Source organism: Centruroides vittatus, unplaced genomic scaffold (assembly GCF_030686945.1).
Source record: "Centruroides vittatus isolate TY-2023 unplaced genomic scaffold, ASM3068694v2 scaffold_3046, whole genome shotgun sequence".
NCBI lineage: Eukaryota > Metazoa > Arthropoda > Arachnida > Scorpiones > Buthidae > Centruroides > Centruroides vittatus.
Genome location: NW_027122699.1, coordinates 1998843 through 2023076, shown reverse-complemented (window position 1 = coordinate 2023076; position 24234 = coordinate 1998843). Strand labels below are relative to the sequence as shown.

General features: G+C 30.3%; 1 protein-coding gene across 1 annotated transcript in view; it reads left to right on the top strand.

Annotated features, from left to right (window-relative positions):
• Window positions 1-461: 461 nt before the first annotated feature.
• Hsp110 (heat shock protein 70Cb) overlaps window positions 462-24234 on the top strand; it is a 40875-nt gene continuing 17102 nt past the window's right edge. The window contains exons 1-2 of the mRNA XM_067285897.1: window positions 462-711; window positions 20882-21080. Coding sequence (XP_067141998.1) covers window positions 605-711; window positions 20882-21080 — 306 coding nt within the window. The 5' untranslated portion in view covers window positions 462-604. The remainder of the gene's footprint in view (window positions 712-20881; window positions 21081-24234) is intronic.

Here is a 24234-nt window from a genome sequence, read left to right as displayed (position 1 = left end):
TATTAATAGAAACATTTATTCAGTTTTTAAATATTAAATTTTTTCTGAAATTCTAGAAATTTTAATAGATTAATATTCAATCGCGTAATATTTTCTATTACATTAAATGAATTAATATTCTTCTAAGCATTAGAATTATTAATGTTTCATCAGAAATTAAAATAAAAGCGACTTTACGTAATTGTTATATTGTATATAATAATATTTTCTCCAATTTCGTTAGCAACATCCGAAGATTCTCGAAGTTTTTACTAAATTATATATATATATATATAATTTTTAATGACCCATAATTAACACATATATATTTTTAAAGATTACAATAAGTAATTAATTTGCTTAAAAATTAATAATACAAATAAAAATAATTAATATAGCGTTAACAGAATTTTAACTTTTATATCCATCATTTCTAGAAAAAAAGACCAAACGATAAATCGTGATTACATCTAACGCCGTTAGGTGTCTTTTCGACAGTAACTATAGCAACCGGCAACTGCATTCTAGAAGGTTCTAGAAAGAAGTAGTGAGTTATAAGTACTTCATACAAGAATTTAATTCATTTTTAATTCTTCGTTAACATTGAGATAACGGGGAAAGAAAGATGTCAGTTATCGGTATAGATTTCGGCAACGAAAATTGTTTCATCGCAGTAGCAAGAGCTGGCGGAATTGAGACTATCGCAAATGAATATAGTCAAAGAGTTACACCGTAAGTTAACCCTTTTTAAAACCTTAAATAGGTAAAATGGTGCTATGACTTTGTTTCCAGCCAAACTTACAAACATATGATTTATTAAAGACGACTGGCCGAATGTGAAAGTTCTGAGTGGGTGTGTATAACTATTTTCTCGCCATTCCTAAATGGTAAAATTTCCTTTCTTGTTTTCGTCGTTGCTCGACAAATCTTTTCTTTATCTAGTCTCCATTCAAGAAAAATTCTATAAAACGGCAATGATGACGTCGTCGATGACGTATTAGTATGAAAAAATTCGTCTTTTATTTAAAAATGAACTCGAAACGACTTGGTTCTAGAAGTGAAAGCGTTAACTAAACGGCACTAAAACATTTTTTTTTTTTTTCGTTAGTTGATTTTTTGTATGAGGAGACTTTATGAATTGACCAAATTACGTTTTCAAAATGTAATTTAAAGAAAGAAAAAAAAAGGGGGGGAGTGATTTTGGTTTGAATGTTATTGTCTGGCTACAAATGCTTCAGTGTTGCCAGTGATCTTGAAGATAAATCCAGAATTACAAAATGGATCCTTCCATGTTACATTCAGAATTATTAAAGTTGTAAAAATATAAATGCCATAAGATGATTTTTGTTTTTTCACTCATGAGATTATTATAATCATCTTGAAAGCAATGTAATTTTTCAATAAAAAAATACTTTTATAGATACTTTTTTCAATTATTAAAATAAATGCAAAATAAGTGTTAAAACAAGAATTTATTAAAACTTCAAATAAAGAACAAATATAGTTCAAATTACAACCTCCCTTTTAACAAAGTATAAACGATCGAGTAACGAATGTGAATTAGCAGATTCTTGAGAGATGTGTCCATTATAAATTAACTTTAGCATAATGAGGTCGGCCAGATGACTGTATGGTAATGTCTGTCTGCTGCCATGGGAATTAAATAAACTACCGGGTTCAAACTTATTTTGAACCCTGTAGTTTATTTAAAGTGGTATAGGTTGGGCTGTTGTTTTTTATGTTCTCATCCATGCTGGCTGAGTCTCTTCTGGATAAGGCCTGCTTAATGGGCATAACTGGCTGCTCTTAGTCGTAATATATTGATATCCCGTGTTAAGTAATTGTAATACTTGTGAAGGGATAATGAGTACATGACTATTATCAATAATTCTAAGTATAAATTGATTATATATCAGTGGATATCAGATTGTAAATATTGAAATTATCATTTATAAAAACAAATTTTTGGAATCTCATTAGATGATTTGTAAACTGATTGACTTGCAAAAGGAAATTACATTAAATATATAAATGTGTGTTTTATTTTGTGATAATTTATATTGTCTCATCACATATAATACAAATAAAATTAAATTCAATCCATAAGAGGAAAATAAATGCCAGAAAGTTATTTTTTTATAAAGAAAATTGTTGTAAGTAGAATTCTAATGATCATGCGTATATTTAAATGTATTTGGACTAAATTTACTTTACTTTGCAAATCTACTGATTTTAAAAATTAATATATTTTATAATTGATGATCATGTTACTTGATAGAGGTGACCAAACTTTTCGAGTTCAGGCCAAAAATATTTTATATTCTAAATGTACAAAAAACAAGGTCTGTTTCTATCATAAGTGATGTATTGAGTATGTGGGCCTGGGTTGGATTAGGTACCACTGCTTTATGACAATTGCAGATAAATGGTGAGGACACTGTGCTTTATTATTTTTTAAAATTTAAAAGGATAAGAATAAACTTTAATGGTAAATCTAATTTGTGTAATGTGTTTAAAACTCATTCATTGTTACTTGTTTATAAACAAATGTAATTTTGTTTCATGTAGGATGAATTATACAAATCTATTAGACGTAAGCTTATGAACATGTTAATCTTGTCTGTTATATAATTGTGTGTTTTTAAATTGAAATAACTATAAATATGCATATCAGAAACATAAGTGTGTATAGGTGTAGTTACTGTAAATCTTTTGATCATCTCTGATTTGTGCCCACTTCCAATGTGTTTGGTCTCTTCTATACAAATCTATCTCTGAAATGCAACCATTTGCACAAGTTTATTCATGTGGTTACTTTAATTAAATGTAATTTCTTTACACATGGAATTGCTTTCTTTGTTTCCAGGTAGTTGCTAATTAAGGGATCCTTCAGGCACAAAGATTGGGAGCTGCTCTACATTATTTTTTGACTTATATCATCTAATAGTAGCTAGAGAAGTATGATATACAATTGCAGCTATAAAATTGCTTTATTTTTCCATTTTTGAGGTGCATGCCTCACATGCCTAGTGGGCATTATTTTTGAATGCTATTGATTTTCACTAACCAATGCAATGTAACTTCTCTACAGTAATAACTAGGATGGCTAATGATGGGCTGGATTTATTAACAGAACTGTGAACAACCATAAATTCCAGCACAAATTCTTTAATTAATAACCAATGTTTGATCTTGTTCAAAAGCCTTTGTCAGGCTACATAACTTCAAACATAAAAGACAGTCAATGAGGTATTCTGTGAATATCTGATATTCAGAATTGATTTTGATTTGCTAAATCAAACTATTAAGTCAAATATTAATAGTAACCTTATTAACAAACTACTATTGAAACTGTCATAAGATATTTTAAGTAATTAAAGTTTTGAATAAATATTTGTCTTTATAAATTGCAAATCCTGTAATACTGTATGTTGAAGTAAATGAATTTTAAGTATAAATGAGTTTTTTGCCCATCTACCTTAATCTGCTAAATGCTTCATCATAAACCATGAACATTTACTGTAATAATGATACTACTGTTACCTATGTAGAACTAAATGAATCTGTTCAAATGAGATGATAGCAGCAGTAGCAACAACAATGATGATACTAACCTGTAGTGGGGCAGCTCATACTAGTATAATGCACTCATGATGATAGTTTTGTGTTCAGACAAACAGCATGTTTATTGCTGCTTTCTTATGAAGAAAACTTGATACCGAAGTCTTCAGCATTATAAGATCTTGCTACTAAAAATTATTTAAATTAAAATATGATGCAAATATGATGGTGTATGATACAGAGATAAAATAGCATGGCATTATTATTACAGCACTGCACAAGAATGTTTTGCTGTTTCAGAAAATAATGGTTATTTGATAACTATTATTAATTTGGTTCAAAAGTATATTTTATTATTTTCAGATAATGACTAGTAAATACTGGTTAACTTTAAATGAACTATCATCACAAAAATCAGAAGACCGTGAAGATGTCCATTTAATATGGAGGAAAATGTTTGCTAAAATGACTATCATTTAAGCAGGTTTTTGTGATGATAGTTTATTTTCAATGCTAATATTGTCATATTTAATTATCTTTGAATATTTTCTATAAATTTTGTTAATGATAAAATTCAAAATATTACTTTTGTTCTTTGAAACACTTCAGTTAAGTCTTTTGTTTTGATATAAGCTATTCTTGTGTTGTATTTTTTTAGTTATGTTTACTTTACAAATGTTTTATCTTAATCAGCAAAACAAAAGTTTGGACATTAAACTTTCAGATCAGTTACAAGATGTTATTACTAGATTTAAAAAATTTGGTTGATCATTTAGTTCAATTCTCAGCTTTTCTGAGGCTGCAGAACACCAATTCCTGTACTTTTTATTACACAGCATTAAAATCAATATATTCAAAACTCAATAAGTAATTCCATGTTAACTATTCTCATGAATAAACTTATAAGTTATTTGAAACTTTTTCCTTCCAAATGCTTTTTGTAATATGAAGTGTTTTAGTAACAAGACTTTTTGTTCTGTAAAGCAAATGTTATTGTGTTGAATAAAGTAGTAAACAAGGAATTTTCTATGGAATGAGTAGTAATATGTTGTTGTATATTGGAATAAATTTACAGTAAAAACTTTAGATCAACAATTCATCAATCATGTTTTTCTGAAATGACAAATTTTTAATCATAAATACAAAATGGTGGGTTTTAAATATATATTACACAATTACTTCCTTTTGTAGCATTTTAATTGGAAAAATTTTAAATACAGTATCCTGTATACTGCATTTAAAATTTTTTTTCCAGAAAAGATTAAATACATTATTATTGTTAATGTTTTTGTTTTTACTTTAGAAAAAATTGTTTTTAATGATTATGTACAACTGAATTGTATTTCTTTTCCAAAATTTACAAATTTATTTGCATTGATACTAAAACTAAACTCTAACACTGCTGATAACATACAAATTCCTCTGCCTTATTAGAGCATATGAGTTAACGAAACTGCCATTATTCAATTTCTTGGACTTAATTGCCTGAAAGTGATTAACTTTTCAGTTAAATAATAGTTACTTAACTATTGTGCCCTAATAGTTGGATTTTATTTGCAATAATATATTTTTTCTATTTTATTTATTAACTACTTAATAGTGCAAGAAAGATTTGTCTACTCTAATATATATATATATATATATATTTTTAATCTTTTTTCTTTTAACTCTCCTATTTTTTAATAGAATGTTTGACAATTTGTTAAATGTTTAATTTAATTACCAATGTAAACTAAAACATAGGCCATATTCTGGTTACTGTCTCTTTCACAAGCCAGTCGCTGATTGGCTAATCATTGTGAGAGACCAGAGACGGTGACCAGAATAAGGCCCCAGGTTTGGCTTAAATGATTTTAAACTTTTTCTTGTAAGTTTTGAAAATTTCAATGAACTCTAGGATTAGTTTATCAAATAGAACTGAGAACAATATGAATTTTAAAAACTGTTGCTTGTCTCAGTGAATTTAGATATTTTTATATAACATTTTCTTTTACAGATTTAACTATGTATTGTAAGTATGATATCTTTACATGATGATCTAAAGTATAGAAATTCTTATTAATCTGAAAATTACTTACATATAAGCATTCAAAAACATTTGTTTACTTGCAAAAAAAACTTTTGCTAGTAATTAAAAGTGTTCTCATTTAGTAGTTACTGTCTAAATAACAGATAAAATGCTATTTGCTATCTTAGTTTGTAGATAGTAATTGATTTGTGTGTGTGAATGTAAGATGTGAAATTTTTATATTTTTAATGTCTGTTTTAAATTATGAAGAGTGCATTGGTTTGCCAATAGCATTAAAAAGTGCATTAGTAACTATACTAATAATTTGATGTTTTTTACCAGTAAATTTGGTGACAATATACGTGATTTCTTTTTAAGCCAAAAATTTTTAAACACTTTCACTTGCAGTGGTGGAAAAAACTTTAAAGACAAGCAAAAATTCTACCTAAACAATTAACTTAATTAAAATTATTGGTTCGATCATGTTCATATGTTTACAAAAGTAAATTTAATATGTTTATACAATAATGAAAGAATAGTGTTGGAATAGTTGTTCCAAATAGTAGAAAACCAAGTAATTTCTGTTGACAAAACTTTAAATAAGGCATGTCCAAAGTGAAGAGAGACTATCAAATCTCATCTTAGAACTTTAGAACATCTGCACATGCATTCTTGTTGCATGTGAAAAGGTATTGTTGTGCAGCATAGGAAGTGTAATCACAAGCCTTCTTTCTATGAAAATGTATACAGAGCTGAAAAGGAGAGTCTAGCAAAATGTATAATTTCATATTACAAATCTTATGGACAAAAAGCAACAGTTCATCACTTTTTGGAAGAAGTCAGAAGGACAAGCATTTATTGCATCATTGAATTTTATAACAAGAATGGAATTGAGGGTTACAAGCTTCAAATTGGGTATTCAGGGACACTAAAGACAAATAAAACAATGAAAACAAAGTAAAAGCTGTGTTTCGTAAGTACCTGTCAATTTCCATAAGAGCTACAGCCCAGAAATTGAAAATTCCAAGGTCTATGATATCCTATATTAAAACAAAGAAGCTGGAGATCAAGGCACATGTAAAAAGTGTACCAAAGTACTCTGGCAGTCAGGAAATTTAAGTGAAGTCAGGATGTCAGTGTGTACCAAAATTCTTTGAGGAAATTCCTCATTATTAATGATGAAATGTTTCCTTCAATCCTTCAGATGTACCAAGCAAGAAGTATTATCATGCAGAAGATTCAAAAGAATTTGCCTAGGATGAAAATGTCAAATCTCAATCTAAATTCTACAAATAGTATCTCATCTGGAAAGTGATGAACCAATTTGACAATATAAATCCTACATTTCTAAAGGCACTATTATGAGTGAAGTTTATTTTAAAAAAGACATTCAAGGCAGGCTTATACCTTTCATAAATCAACATTACGAGAGAGATGATGATTTCTTCTGGCCAGACATGGCAACAGTCCATCATGCAAGAAAAGTCAGATACCTTAAAGGAAGAAAACATTGGAGCATTTTTCATTTTCTGTACAAAATCAAACATCCCACAAACAAGAAGTGTTGAAAGATTTTGGGCACTCTGCAAAAGAGAATATGGAAGATGAAAGTTGCAACCAAAAAATTTGAGAGAATTTCGACAAATTTGGCAAAATATTAGCAATAAGATGCAAAGGAATTTGCAAAAGCTGTGATGGACAAAGCTGAAAGAAACTTTGAGAAATATCATACAAGGGTGTTAAATGCAACTAATTGAATTTTTAAAGAAAGTAAATAACTTATGTTCCATAAAAGTGATAATTTTATTTACAATTTTATAACATTTCAGTTTAAATCTGCAGCAGAAACAAAATCATCTGTCAAACATGGAAAAGGGTGAAAAACTTGCAGAGAAAGAATGACAAATTGATATTTTATGGCCACAGTCACAAAACTATTATGTTGTAGCTACCCAAATAGGAAGGAATCACACTGTTGTAGTTATCATTTTTTCTAATATAGTTGTACACAACTTGAAAAACAATGGTGGAAGACCTGAGTTTAATGCAAGAAATAAGAAGCAAATTTTGAGGGTTGCAAGCAACAGTGTGACATCAGCATCAAACATTGTGAATCAATTAGAGTTAAAAGTTCATCTCCATAGTGTTCAGAGTTAAAATCAGGATGACTTAGGATATTCTCTTTTCAATTTTTTTCTAACTAAAGCACATAAAACTACAAGATTGACTTATGCATGAGATCACATGTCCTGGGATACAGAATGTGCCAATAGGTTATTTTTTCAGATGAAAAAAGTTGTCTGGATGGTCCAGGTAGTATGATCTATTATTTTCGTGATTTGCGCAAAGAAGAGAGGATTTCATCTCAACAACGGATGGATGGTGGTTCCATTATGGTGTGGTGTGTGGATTTCTTGCAAGGGAAAGTCACATATTGAATTCATACATGGATGAATGGATTTAAAACAGTGTCAGGAGCCAATTGAAATTACTTTACTTCCAAATGTACGAAAATTAGCAGGTTGAAAGTTTTATTTTATGCAAGATAATGCACCTGTCCATTCATCTTGCACCACAAAAAATTGACTTCAGCGAAAAGAAGTCTAACTGTTGGATCATCCACCTCAATCTCCAGACCTAAGCTTGATTTGAGAATATCTGGGTGTGTTCTAAATTGTATATGCTGATGGCAAACAATACAGTTCAGTAAGACTTAAAAGTTGCAGTGGAGAAAGCATGGCATACTATACCAACTTCCATATTCAAAAGATTTATTATGAGTATGCCAGACTGCATTTTTGAGGTTATTCAAAAAAAGTGGAGGTCTGCAATTTTAATCTATTATTTGCAGTTTTTCAGTTTTTTTTAATTCTAAATTGACCTGTTAAGAATTTGTTTTTAACGAAAGACAGAGCCAGTAATTTTTATACCATTATATTTTACATAAAAATTGTAATTATGGAATAAATAGTACGGTCTTTTGGCATTAGATTTATTTATTTAATGAATTAATTACATGCAGATACTTTTAATATTTTGAAAAGTATTTCTCATTAAGGGATTTCTTATTAAACAAAATCAAATATCCAGAAAAGAAGAGAAAACAGATACTAGAAATGATGCATCTAACCACATATTTGTCAATATTTAACTTTAAAGGAGTTACACATGCACAGCAGAAAGGTGTAGCAATGGGAAGTCCAGTAGCAGGTACATTAAGTGAGATGGTTTTAAGAACATTAGAGAACACCATCATACCGAAATATGAAATGCAAATCGTAATTTATGCACGGTATGGCGACAATGTTTTCATTATATGGAAAGTAAAACCAAAATTACAGCAATTTATGACATCAACGACAACAAGTTTGGCCTAGAGATTGAACTGGAACAAGAGAACGATAAAATTATACATCTTCTGAATTTATCAATACAAATAGACAGCAGAGGAGATATTACAAAAGTCAACAGAAAGCCTACTTACAACCCATTGTTTATACCATGGAATTCACACGACCCAGCAATGTATAAACTTGCAGCATTCCGAGCGCTCATTGCAAGAGAGTGCGCACATGCACACAGTAGCAAAATCCGAGATATAGAAATGAAAAGCTGCAATATATCAAAAAACTAGCAGGCAATTTGGGGTTAATATTAAGGCTATATCCTGCAAAACTAAGACCAGGCAGCAACATTAGAGAATATAAATAAAATAGAAGAGTATACAGTGATGGAATACAGGGCCCGCTAAACAATGTCTATAAACAAATAGGAGCAGCAACAAACAAAAAAATAATTTACAAAAGGAATCGAACAGTTTAATGCATCTTTGTCTGCTCTTAACATTTGATACAGGAGCCATCTTCCTGGAGTATATAGAATTCCTATAACAGATATAAGGTGGCAGAAAAAGCTGTTTTACATTGGAGCCACAGAGAGATTGCTTAAAGAAAGACTGATGGAACACAAAAGAAACATAAGAAATGAGCAACCAAGCACGGCACTTGCGACTTACATTTTAGCAGACCCCCAGAAGTTAAAGCAGAATGGGATAAAGCAAGTTTGATACAAGTAATTCACAACAAAAGAACATCTCAAGTATGCAGAAGCTAGGCATATTTGCAAAACCAGTCAAGAAGGGCAAGCAATCAACTTTAGAGAAGCAAGTAAGATATCAGCAGCATGGAGTTCAAGCGTAATGCAAAGTTCCAAGACCTTTTGGCAAAGTGGCAGTAACTAGTAGGACAACAGATAGAAGAGCATGCATATTATGTGTGCTATATAGTTGTTCTACACATGCTTTAAGATTTTTGCTTTACTATATTTTATTTTTATTTTATTTTTTTGGATGTTCTAGTATTTGTTTCATTTAATTGATAACCTATTAGTAGAGATGGCACACTAAAAGTTTTGTATAAAATCATTTAAAATCGTTCCAAAATGTATTTATCATTAATACAAATCTCTCAGAATTTGATTTTCGTTTGTTCTTAATAAAGGTCATTAAAGATGACCGAAAACATTTGAATTTGTTAATAAATATGGCTGCAGTTTATAAGGTTTTTTTGTGAGTATGTATATTTGATGATAAACAAAGTTTCTCAGTAATAAGGTGTTGTTGATATACAATATTTGAAGAATCTGAGTATAGATTGAAGAATATATATGAATTCATCAGACAAATAAATCCAACACCAAAAGACAATACTATTTATTCTTACGATATATTTGGCATCATATGTGATCATATCAATATGTGATCATTTTTTCAATTAAATATTGTACTGGATATTCAAAGGGTTTTTTTTTGGTGAGTCTGTTGATCATATAAAGTTGTATTTGTATAAAAATACATTGTTAATTTTGTCCTACAATATTTCATTCTAATTTTACAATAAAGTTTGAGTTTGCAAATTCAAACTGCTGTTGAGAGATCTTTGTGGCAATTCTCCTCTGTCTTGTGAAATGATTATCGAAAATGAGCAAACGACAACCCTTACTAGCCAAGAGGTTGACATTTTTAGAGCACTTATGATAATTCTTTTACTACTATCATAGATTAGTTGAAATGGAATCTGTAGAAAACTTTTTTTAATCATAGCAGAACTATGAAATTATTAAATGTGTATTTTGAGAATTTTTCTTATCACATAAAAAGAAAGTAAGAACACACTGAGTGCAGTGTTAACAGTACAGTAGAGCATCGATTATCCGACTCAATTGGGGACTGAGGTTGGTCGGATAACTGAAAAGTATGAAAAAATACATTATTAGTATAGTGTATTAGTATATCGCTATTAACCTACTTTGCGTTGAATTTTCATTGACGTTAAGCCTAACAAAATTTTTTTAAAATAATAATCATCGTTAAATTATTTATTTTGCACAAAATAAATACAGAAATAAAGAAAAAATAAAAAATTAAGCCTGGTTTAAATACTGGCCTCCCTTTCATGGTCGAGCCAGTGTTTCCAGCTAAACCCACGCAAAAATTTAACAAAAATAATATTAAAGTAGCCAAGACACAGCCAAATATTGTAGCGCCACATCACTAGTGGACATTTGAATTTGCCGACTAGAACGTGGTCGGTTAACCGATGTGACGGTTGATCGGGGGTCGGATAGTCGATGCTCAACAAACTTATGTTTTGTCTTTAAATTTTTGTTCGTTGAAAGCACTAGTAAAAATTTAAAAAATGTTAACACCACACTATGTTTTACTTTCTTTTTATGACGTTCATTTTATTTTCAATATACTTGTGCATTACGAATGAGTATTTTAATAAGTAGTTATTAATTGGGGTTTTTAAACATGAAATTTTTCTTGTCTTTAATCATGGGAAAAGCAACTTTAGACTTTATAAAATTAATTTGTAAATCTGCAACAAAAGTGTCAAATTTATTGTAATTTTTAATTTCATTAAAATGAGTATTGCATTATAGAAATTAATTAAAATTCTATTTAATGAGTGCAGTTATTTTATACACATCAATTTGTGTTTGTTTTAACTGTAATACTGACAGTCCCAAACAACATCTAGTTAATGTTTTCCCAGTAGAACATTGTATTTAAATCCCAAACTTCATACAATGTGTGTTTCAATACAGCAATTTTAAAAAAATGATGCGGGGAAAGTCTATAGTTCAGTTCCAAAATACCACAGGCTGAATGTCAATAAAGACACATATCTTGTATGTTGGTGCTGGAAGAAGCATCACAGATCCTACCAATATTCCAAAGAACAGAAAGCCTAAACATGTTCTAATGGCCTATTAACACTAGTCAGTCAGAATTTATAACAGTTCTTACTCTTTCTTTACCAGAATCTTTTATTTTTAGAAAGATATATTTGACATTAAGTATTGTCCGAAACACAGCAATTTTCATCTAAGTTGCTATTTTATTCATTATTATATAAAATGAAATTGGAAGCAGTTTTAGGATTTCAACTATTATGTTTTTTGGGATTTTGAGAATTTTAGATTGATTTTTGAATAGATTTGTAAAGTGAAATTTCAAAATACTGCATTAAAATAAAAATTTAATATGAACAGTATTTATCTACAGTGTTAAGTTTAAGTGGAGTAGTACCACAGCTTTTAATGTGATAACAAGACAAGATTTCTTAGTTACTTGACTGTTTTTCTGATTTAAAGAATGAACATTTCATTTATTCGTATACTGGAACTATAGTTCTTTCATATGACAGTCGTCATTAATGGAAATCATTTTGTAAACAATCTTATTTTTTTGAAGTAAAAAATTAATACAAGTACATGGCCGGCATTTTTAGTTTTGATTGTATTACATTTTTATCATTAAATTAAACAAACTTCTTACAGAAATATATTTTTATCTCCATAAAAATAAGTTTAAACTCTTTTCAAAATTTTATTGTAATGAACTTTTGCTAAACAGTTAATGGTTAAATCTCTAATTTTATTTTATGATGATAACATAGTGCCATAAGTTTGCTGCAGTATTGATTAGTTTTTTAACATAATGCATCCATTTATTGAAATTGATGTTGACATATAAATCCTGTAGCTAATTTTGGTGAGGTGTTTAAGAAGTTTCCAGAAAGTGGTTAATATTTCTAAACAGAATGCTATATTTATAATTAATTGATGTGATCATAAACTTGTTGAATTGTTTTATCAGGTATGGGTCTAACCCAATCAACTTCTTATTCTCTTATTCTCAAGTTAAGAGAGACATTTAAAGGTGTTCATGGCAGTCACTAGATTGAGCTAAATGTTTTGTAGTGCAGTGGCTAGAAGCAAAGAGCACTGATTTCTACCAAAAGCTACAAATAGTGGTGATATCATATGGAAAATTGTGTATACCTGTTACTGTTTGGCCTACTTAGGCCCTTGTACCAATACCCCAAAACTAACTAGACATGAAGTGGAACATAATTATGTTAAAAATAAGTGCTAAATTTGCTGTCTTTGTTGTTTATATTTTCTGGAAACTTTGAATGCCCCTTATATGGGTATTCCTTGATTAATTCAGTTAATTAATCCCTTGATCCTACCACGTATATCAAAATTGTGTTAATCAAACTACATTATTTAAGTGTTGGAAACACTAGGGATTAAACTTTATAAACAGCAAATTAATTTATAAGATGTCAATTGAGCCAGCAATTTTATATGCTGTCCCAGCATGGCAAGAGGCACTTAACGTCACACGCTTGTAAAAAATTGCTGTTTGTACAGAGAAGAGCAGCAATAAAGATTACTCATGCTTATCAAACAGCCCCTACAGATGCAATACTGGTACTGGCTGGACTAATGCTAATACATATCACAACAAGAAAAACAGTCTGGAATTGTCTCTGCACTAATATTCGACTACACAGTTATACACAGGAGGACATTGAAAAATGTTTGGAATCATTTTATTTTTAATACAACTACTTGAAGATATCTGATGATATTAAAAAACATGAAATTGATAGAAATTATATATACCTCGAATTACACCCAAATACATTTTGATTATAATCCAAAAACAAACAGATACTTTCAGTGGATAGTGTTCATGGATGGCTCTAAGCAAGAGTGCAGAGTGGAAGATGTGTGCATTCTAAACAACAATAATAAGACAACATATCAGGCCAGATTAAAACTTGCTAAACTTTGTAGCATTACAAAGCTATGGGCCACATACAAAGCAATCATCCAAATAAGAGATAACTTAAATAAATACAAAAGTAATATAAAATTCCTTCTTTGACAGTAAGGTGGTTACCTTACTGTCAATAAGGAATTTTATATTATGTCTTGGCAAAAACTGAAAGCATCATGCTATTGGGCAAAGAAGTTATTAAAGTAGCACAATATCTCAGTACTACCTGCAACATTCAATTCAGTTGTATACCAGCTCATAAAGGAAACAAACTGGCTGATTCTTTGGCCAAAACAGCTGGTACTCTCAAGACACAGGATACATATACCAGGTTACAAAAATCAACTCTGAAAAATTCCTTACATGAATGGGCACTAATTGAATGGCAGGAAGATTGGAATAATTCTACAACGAGGAGACTTTGCCACCAGGCAAAGTCTCCTCGTTTATTTCAGTTTATTTCTCTTTATTACTAAATGCATCAAGGCTAAGTATTACGAACCTAGATCCCCTAGATCCAAAACGACCAGTGCACAGTAATTTTATGGCCTACCTCTACTGCTTTAAGAAGAGAAACACTAATAAATGTCAGTGCAACAATAATAGTGAAGGTGATGCCATACATTTTATATTTCACTGTGAATGATATGAAGAACAATGCATTCCATTCTATAGGGAATGCATTCAAGGAGGACTTAATTGGCCATTAACACTATAAAACATTTTTGATAAGAAAAACGTCTGGAAATGTTTTGAAAGGTTTATTGAAAGCACCAGGGCTCTTCTGTCAGACTTCTACAAGAAAGAAACAATTCTTGAGAATGAAAACAAGAACAGACAAGATGACCAGGAAGACTGTGAAACAATGGAAAAGTGACATTATCAGCGATTGATTGGCCATGTAGAATACTTCTGTATATAGTTTAGTTGTCTAGTGTTAGTTTAGTTTTAGATTCTAGATTAAAAAAAGAAGAAAACTATTTTTATTAATACGTATTGTGACCTCGAGACCTCATGTATCATTGTTTTTTATTTTTATTTGCAAACATTATTCTGTGTTTTGTACCGTAATTGGTTTGGTGAATTATAATGTCAGCAATGTTCAATATATTAACTTGTCATATGCCAGTGAACCTGTAAAAAACATTAATCAACATTTCTATATTCTAGTTACTGTAATTAGAATGGCATATTTATCCTCTTGTCAGTTAACTTATCAATTGTCAGGGAACTTGTAAATAACTTAAATCACTTACCTTCTCTGCAAATAGGATTTGTAATCAGTATTATTATATCATTGTAAGCTAATATTTACATTCTCTGCATATTAAAATTATAATCAGTTTTTAATATTATTGTAACCTTGAAGTGATCAAGGTTGTTAATTTCCTACCCATAAGTGATGGGTGTGCAACTGTCATCTACCCTACTTGTAATAGGACCTTTTCTTGTAATTGATAATATGGTATAACAGTTTTGTCAATTGTTGTAATTTTGGTTATTAATAATTTCTGATGTGGTGCTCTGAGGTCCTAAGAACTTTTTTCATCTTTACTTTTACCCTTTTCCTTTATACTTCTCCCTTTAGAACCTTTCCTTCAACCTTTTCTTTACCTCTTTTTCTTCCTAGTGGGCTGTTTGCAAAAGCAGGCAGCCCCTCTTTCTTTATTAGAGTATTAGAGTGTATTTGTTAAGTAAAGACAGCCAGTAAAGCCTTGTAAATTAAAACTTCTGTCTTGTATATAAAGGGATTGCCCCAGTTAATTTTGTGTGTTAATCAAATCCTGCATTAAGTAAAGGATACCTTTAAGTCAGATATGGTTTATTTTTGATTATTTTTTCCTTTATGGTGAAGGAAGAAGATTCATCTTTATAGTAATGGAATTAGTAGCTCAAAAGCATTTTGAATGAGAATATGAACATCTTCATATTAACTATGATTAAAATACAGATTTAGTATAATTTTTAATTATAGTGGAAATACATCAAAGTTTAATAAAATTACTTATTATATGAAAAAATCTGAAAACTTGTCTATAATTTGAAGTAGAAATGAGAATTCTTCATGTAAAAATTTCATCTGTGATTTCTCATGTTAATAATCTCAAAGATTTCCTACTCGTTATAAAACTGATTGTTGCATGGCTGTTTTTATCTCTTGATCAATATTTTTAATATAATTGAAATATAAAAAATAGCTTGATGACTACTACAAATGAGTGTTTTCTGCCTTTTGAGTTAATTCATTTCTTGCAATCACTTGGAAAGAGAGACTCAAAGTGAAAAATTATTATAAACAGTATATCCATATATTTTGTATCAACTGGATAGATAATTATAAAAAATCAAACCTTTAAAAAATCCAGCAATGAAATTTATTAAAAATGTTTTTGATCATCTTCACTGACCTTCTCCAGTTACAATAGATTAGAATATGAAAAATAAAATATGGATACAAAAATTTTTAAAACGATAACAGGAATTCTAAAATACATAAATAAATAACAGAAATCATAATTGAGATTAATAAAATAACTACAGAAATAAAATAAAAAGTAAAAACAAACAAATAACCCTTAATAAAATTAAATCCAGTTGCATCAACCATAGAGATGCGGACAGTTTGTCTACCGCATGGCAGTCCTTTTATAAAATTAAATTTCATAAAAGGACTGCCATGCAGTAGACAAACTGTCTGAATATCTATGGTTGATGCAACTGGAGTTTTTGTGTGTTTTAAAAATTTCCAATTTTTTTTTTAGATACCTCAGTGTATACATTAGATGTGGGTCTGATGATGGATGCCTGCCTCCATTTGTACTTGTATGTCCTGATGTTCAGTAAGCTGTCAGCATCATATTATCGAGATTTTTATCAATTTGTATTTATGTTCTTTGAGGAGGATTTGTAGATTATGCATAGTGGCACCCACGTGGACCAGTTTTGATATGAAACATTGGTCAATTAACAGGATGGAGTAAATCCCCACAATCGAATTATGGTTATGGTTTCTTATCATTCCTTAAAATTGTGAAGATCATCGGGGTGCGTTGATATACAACCGCAACATTATTAAGTCTGGCCGCTTTCTTATGTATCCTTCTTAAAGATGGGATATAATTTAAAATCATTATTTGTTTCCGGTCTATTGACGTATGCTGACGTTTTGATGTTTGAAATCAATTTTGATCAAGGTTGCGATCAATTTCTGTATTATTTTTATTGGATAGTCCTGTGTTCTGCAATCTTTTAGATGTAATTCAGCTGTTACAGGTCCCATATGCTAGTATGATGTATATATGCTCTTCTTATCAAGGATTTAAAGGCTGCTAATTTGATGTACTGGGGATCAGCAGAGTTATGTGAAATTAAATTGGGTTGAAAATGTTTCCTGTATACCTTGGTCCAAATTTTGCCATATTTGCAGGAGATGGAAATGTCCAAAAAGTTTACTGTTGTTTCATTCTCCTGGTCTAATTGTATGAGTAATCTGTAGGGGTTATCATTGACCACTTTTAAAAACTGCTGCAGGTTTGGTTTTCTCTGCCACAAGGTAAAGATATCTTCAACATATCTAGCGTATAAGATAATGAGGTGTTGGAATTTGGGTAGAATGTTGTTTTCTAATTGTTGCACAACCAGTTCACAAAGAATTGCTGACCTGGGACTGCCCATAGTGTTTCTCAAGCATGTGGAGTCCAGGTGGTTGTCATTTATGGCTTGTCTAAACACATCATCATTAATAATAATAATGTACCAGAACTACAGTATAGTCTTAGACATTTTTAAAGTGCACAAAAAATCTGGTTGCATCAATCAGAGATGTGAACAGCTTGTCTATCGCATGGCAGTCCTTTTATGAAAGTTAATTTAATTAATGGACATTTATTCATTTATTTTTATTTTTTATTTTATTAATCTCAACTATGATTTCTGTTAACAAGAATTCTAAAATAAATATCATTTTAAAATTTTTGTATTCATGTTCTATTCTATCATAACTGAAGAAAGTCAGTGAAGCTGATCGAAAACCTTATTATTTAGTAAATTTCATTGCTGGATTTTTTAAAGGTGTGGATTTTTTTTATGAACAATATATGAAAAATTATATATAATGCTCTCAAGAATGCATTTTGGCATAGGATAACAAAATGGCTTCAAAAACAATAGTTTGTATTAATAATATATTAAAGAAGTGAAAATGGCCTTTAAAATCCAACAGTGTTATATTTCTAGTGATATTAAATGAATTTATTTACATATAGAAATCATAAGAATCTTGAACATCTTTGAAGATAAACTAGCACCTTTAAATTCCAGAAAAATTAATTTATTGTGATATCTCTGCATTTAACATCGGTGCATGCAGAGGATACAGGCACCATATCCCCGTGGTTCTCAATCTGTAGTCCGCGGAACACGGGTGCTCTGTGAAACCACTTCAAGTGTTTCATGAAAAATCAAATATACAATTAAAAATTGTTGCAAAAGAAATATCAATACAATGTAAAATAATTTTTTGTATGGGGAATATAATCAGCAAATGTCAATGTCGTCATCTACTAGGCCAAGCGTTCTTGATTTCAAAAAGGTTTGCCACCCTGCTTTAAAGCTGGTGTATTGTAAGTGTTCTGTGGGAAAAAAAAATGTCAAAGTTTAGTGTTCCCTGACTTCAAAAAGATTGAGAACCGCTGTGTTAATTTTGCCTACATATTGACAGATTGATTATATGGCCACAAAACTTTCCAAACTGCTCTAGAATGTGGCATGTCCCAAACCAGGATAGGCTACATGACTATCTGATTGAAATGTTTTGAATTAAAGAGAACAAAGCATATTATCCTGTGTGGCATTTCTCCCTTGTTACCGTGTGTAATAAACAAAAAGTAGAAAGAAGCAAAAGAATTATGCTTGATTATTACTTTTGTAATATTCTTGCAAAGAAAGTAAGGAAACAAAAGTCTGAAGGTTAGATACCAAAATTTAATTTTTTTTGGCATGTGTGCATTATAATATTTTGTAAAGGGTAAAATGAAATAATTTTCAGTTTCAGGTCATTCACTGAAATAAGCATAGACTTTGTGTTATGATTTTTGAGTTTTGAAGAATAGATCCAAAGAGAATAGCTTGGAATAAATTTCATTTTCTTGTATATAAAACAATTCTTCTCTATTGTTGAACATGTCATAGGATATACTTCAAAAGATTGTTGCATTTTTTTATTTGGATTTTGTCCTACATTTTTACTTCTTAAAAATTGCCGAGATGCCTGCATTACATTAAATTTTGAAGGATTAACTTCTCAAACGAAAAATATTCAAAAAAGTTTATTTAATTGTTGTTGTCGCTGATTAAATGATTATGGGGCTGTTTTTTTTTTTTTCTTATATGTTGAAAGGAGTGGATAAATTTTAAAAATATATATATTAGAATAATGACAGCAAAATGAAAATCAGCACATCCAAATTCATTAGCAGCAAACTGGAAACGAGTGACATTCTTATCTGTCCGTTCATCTTTGTGTGTGTGTGTGTGTGTGTTTGGAAATATAGTAGTCAAGAAGTTTGGTCTTTATTTATTGCAACTAAGATGATATTTACAATTGTAGAGAACTCATAAATCTGGGAATTTATGAAGCAAGAATTATCGTTGGACAAATAATTTTTATAATTCAACAAAACATTTGTCAAATTTTAAATTGCCTTGAATGATGTTTTGCTTCTTTTTTTGTTTAGCTAACATGTTTTATAATTTAATAGCTAGTTTTCTAAAACCTAAATAATTTTCATAAAAATATTTAACAATTAGTGCTTACATCTTTAGTTTTGGAATATATAGTGATTTATCTAGTTGTTTTTTAGTTTCATTCTGTATCAAACTAGATTATAAATTGCATGAAATTATAAATTCAGACTGTCTTAAATATTGTTATCTTCAATTGGGAAATAGTTTATTACATAAACTGAAATTTTATCTTTAACATGTGATTATCTATTGTAAAATAAATTACTTCAATCAAATCCATCCAACGAACAAAGCAATAATACAAATAAGTCTCACTAACCTTGTATCGCTTTGCAGGTAATACTTAGAACTTATCACTAACGTTTTCGACCCATTTCTAGGGTCTTCTTCAGGTGTTCTATAAATTTTTCTGGTTAGATTTTGATTTTTAAATGTTCCAGTCTCCAATGCTTCTATCTTCGAATTTATATTTCAAAATTTAAATCTCAAAGATGGGCACCTGTGTCGGCTGTTATAGTGTTGCATCGTATAAACTAACTGCGAAATCTGGAGGCATTAGAAATTTTTAAAGCAGACTGCAAAGGCCTGTCAATCAATTTTAAACAAATTTAAACAAGAAAAACAGCTGTCGAGAGCATGGCAGGCTATTTATGATGCAATGCTATAACAGCCGGCACAGGCGCACATCTTTCAGAGATTTAAATTTTGAAAAATAAATTTGAAGATAGAAGTGTTGGAGACTGGAATGTTTAAAAATTGAACCAGAAAAATTATGGAACTCCTGAAGAAGACCCTAGAAATGGGTTGAAAACGTTAGTGATACCCATTCTAAGTATTAGCTGCAAAGCTATATGAGGTTAGTGAGATGTATTTGTAAATTACTTCATAAGTTATTTACAGTCCATGAATTATAATTTTTGAAGCAGTTAAATTTCATAAACAGTATGGATGAAAGGAAAATTAATTATTGAATAAGTGAAGTCTAAACCTGAATGAACCATCATTTTGAAGTTGTTGACTTCAACCTGAAATTTTATTATTTCTGTTTCAATATTAAAATTGAACTTGCTAATTAGTAAATCGTCTGTTTAACACATCTTTCTTCAAGCAAAATGACATTTGTCCAAAACTTGTTTTTATTGAATTTTTTAGTTTTATTTTAGCCTTGGTGAAATAATTTTATATAACTAGTTCACAGTGCTTGAATAAACTTTATTTTTTTTCTGTTTGTTTCTCAACACATGAATAATCCAAGATTTAATAAGTTACTTCATGCATACATCATAGTTAATTTTTTTTAACTTAAGTAACATCTTAACATTGGATGCCATAAATTCCAAAATCATTGTGATTAAATGAATAAAAATTGCTTATATTTGTAATATAATTAATATTAAATTGACATGTTATTAAAGATACGTTTATATCAAACTCATTATTATATTTGAAATTAGGTCCTACGTTGGCTTTGGCGAGAAAAATCGCGATTTGGGTGTTTCAGCTAAGAGCAAACAGGTGACAAATCCCAAAAATACAGTCTTTGGATTCAAGAGGTTAATCGGTAGAAAATTCAGGGATCCTGCAGTACAGACTGAAATAACATATTTACCATATCAAGTGATTGAACTTCCTAATGGCGATATTGGAATTAAGGTAAGAAACTTTTTAAAGTAACTTTGTAGTTTTGTTAATATATTTTCACACACATATACAACTGTAGAAAAAACTTTATTACAGTGTCTTTGAAAAGGCAATTAAATTTACTATTATAAACTGTAAATTTAGTATCAGGTTATTGCATACAAAATGGCAAATTTGCACACTATTTTCTTAATTTTAATTCATAAAAAACAACAACAAATGCCACTAGTTATGTAACTTAAAATCCTAATCTGTACTTAATGAACTGTTTATATTTTCAATAAAATTTATTTAAAATTATTCAATATAAACTTAAGAATAACAAAATTAGAATCAAATTTGAAAGTCCCTTGAATTTGAAAATCCCTTGACAGTCTAATGGTTTTCTCAGATGGAGCTACAATTGGTAGAAACTGGATCAACATTATTTTCTTAAATGGGAATCCACATTTTTTTATTTCATATTATGATTGTACATCAATAACAAATAACTTTTTATCTAAAACATTTTTTCAAAACTTGCACTTAGAATTTGCAAGTGTTTGAAGTTCTATGCATCCTCCATATTGTGTAAATCTAGGTATTAGTGAAGTTCACTGAAAAGGGAAGAAAAATGCTAAAAATTATCTAGGAAACTTCTTATTTGGAATTGTTCTTTTTCTTCAAATTACTGAACTAATAAAAAAAAAAAGACTAATACTACAGTGTATTAGTGATGAAGCTTGTGATAGATAAAACATTGATTTTGATTCCACCAAACAGTAATACTTCTAATTTTTTTTAGTGACCACATTTAGATTTTTAGTGAAGATAACCGCAAATTCACACATGCATTGTGTGACAGCCACATAAAACTTTGAATGCTCATAACTTTCGATAAGTACATCTTTCAAAAAATGTTTCAGATGAGAATTTCTGTTTTGTAGATTCATAATATGCAATAAAAACTGTGGATTCCCATTTTTAAGAAAATGAAATCTATCTCATTTTTGCTAATTGCAGTTCATCCATGAGGAAGTCAATGCCCTTGTTTTGTAACCTCCTTGAAGTCTAACATTTTTGGTTTAATGAATTTTTCTGTAGTATGCATATTTTGAGTTATTCCAGTGGATTGATTAAAATGGCCACCCTGTATAATTCATTTACATTCAAAAAGAAAATTTAAAAACTGAAATATGACATAATCGGTTTTGCCATCATTATGATATTTTAAAATTTTCTATTAAACTGCAAGCATTAGAGTATTTACAATTTTATTAGTTTGACAAAATTCAATTCAAATACTTGTTTCTCTGCTGCTTTAGGATTTAAAGGCCTCAGAAGGAATCAGTATTTTCACTATCTTTTAGTCAGTCAGTTTTACTCAACTATTTTTAAGTTAATATTTTATAAAATTTAGAAAGTTTACTAAGAGACAGTTTAATAAATTTATGGCTTTGTAGCAGATTACAGGATTTATTGATGAATAATAAATAAAACAGCTTGTTATGTATATAACACGGGGAAAATATTGGAATCATGTCAAATTTGATCATACAAGTTATTTGCAAATCTCCACGTTTTGAGACCTGAATCTAAAAATGGCAAAAAAAAAAATATCTTATGTGTTGGCATCTATTTCGTTTAATATTTAAGAATGGGTAATGATTGAGAAATGAAATTTGTGGTAGCTTGTGTATAAAAGGGTTTTGATGCTATTACATTTTGGTGGTTATAGATTGAGGAGTGGGAAGAGATAGAAAGGGATCATGTGTCGTAACTCGAGTGGAGTCGGATTTCATGAAGATTTTACTTGTTATTAGTATTTATAATTTTATATAAAACTAATCTCTACCCTCAAAATTAAACTATTTGCAGTTAGGTAATTATTAATAATATAAAAAATTTTTTACAAAGTCTCATAATGGATGGTACTGCAAACTAATTTTAAATTTGTTCTAAAGCTACCACCAACCAAAGCCGAATTTATCGGGCTCGAAACTGCTATATTAGCCGTTTCCAGCCCTATAATTTCGGCTTTGGTTGGTGGTAGCTTTATGTATTACGGGTTGGCTGATGATGATTATTTACGAGGGCTGTTCGGAAAGTTCGCAGCCTCAAATAGAACAACAAACAAAATATTAAAATTTTTTAATTTTTCAATGTAGTCTCCTTTGTTAGCAATGCACTTATTCCAGCAATGTTCTAGCTTTTTTATGCCATCACAATAGGTCGATTTGTCAAGGTGTGTAAAATAATCATTCACTTCAGAGATGACTTCATCATTTGAGTGGAATCTCTTTCCAGCCAAAAAGTTTTTGGTTTGGAAAAAGGTGGAAGTCACTGGAGGCTAAATCAGGTGAGTACGGTGGATGTGGAACTAATTGGAAGCGAAGTTCATTTCTCTTTTGTTCAGTGATTCTGGCGGAATGCACAGGTGCATTATCGTGGTGGATCAGAACCTTTTTCTTCTTCAAGTGTGGCCTCTTTTCTTCCATTCCTTTCTTCAGTTTTTCCAAAAGTTCACAGTAATAGACAGCATTGATGGTCTTTCCTCTTTCTAGGTAGTCAATAAAGATGATGCCTTTAGCATCAGCGAGGAAAGTGGTGGCCTCGGTTATGCTAAAGGCATAACCGAGGCCACCACTTTCCCCTCTGATGGAACTGTCTTTGACTCCTTTGGTGGTGGCGAACTGTGGTGTTTCCATTGTTTTGACTGTTCTTTTGTTTCAGGAGTGTAGTAGTGGATCCACGTTTCGTCAGTAGTCACAAACCGACGCAAGAAATCCTGTAGGTTTTTCTGGTAGAAGTCCAAACACTCCTTTGACATCAAAGTGCGAACATGTTTTTGCTCGGCAGTCAGCAGATGCGGCACCCATTTTGCTGAGACCTTCGTCATACCCAAATTTTCGGTTAGGATGTGGTGCACTCGGTCGACAGAGATGCCTGTTGTCTCAGCTATCTCACACATTTTCAAATGGCGATCTGCTAACACCAAATCATGGACTTTGTCGATATTTTCTTCAGTGACAGCAGTTGACGGCCGTCCGCTGCGAGGGTCATCTTCCACACTCTCTCTGCCAGATTTAAAAAGGGCTGTTCATTTTTTCACAGTGGTGTACGAAGGAGCAGACTCCCAAAACTTCATCCATGTCAGCTTTGATTTGAGATGGGGTCAACTCCTTTT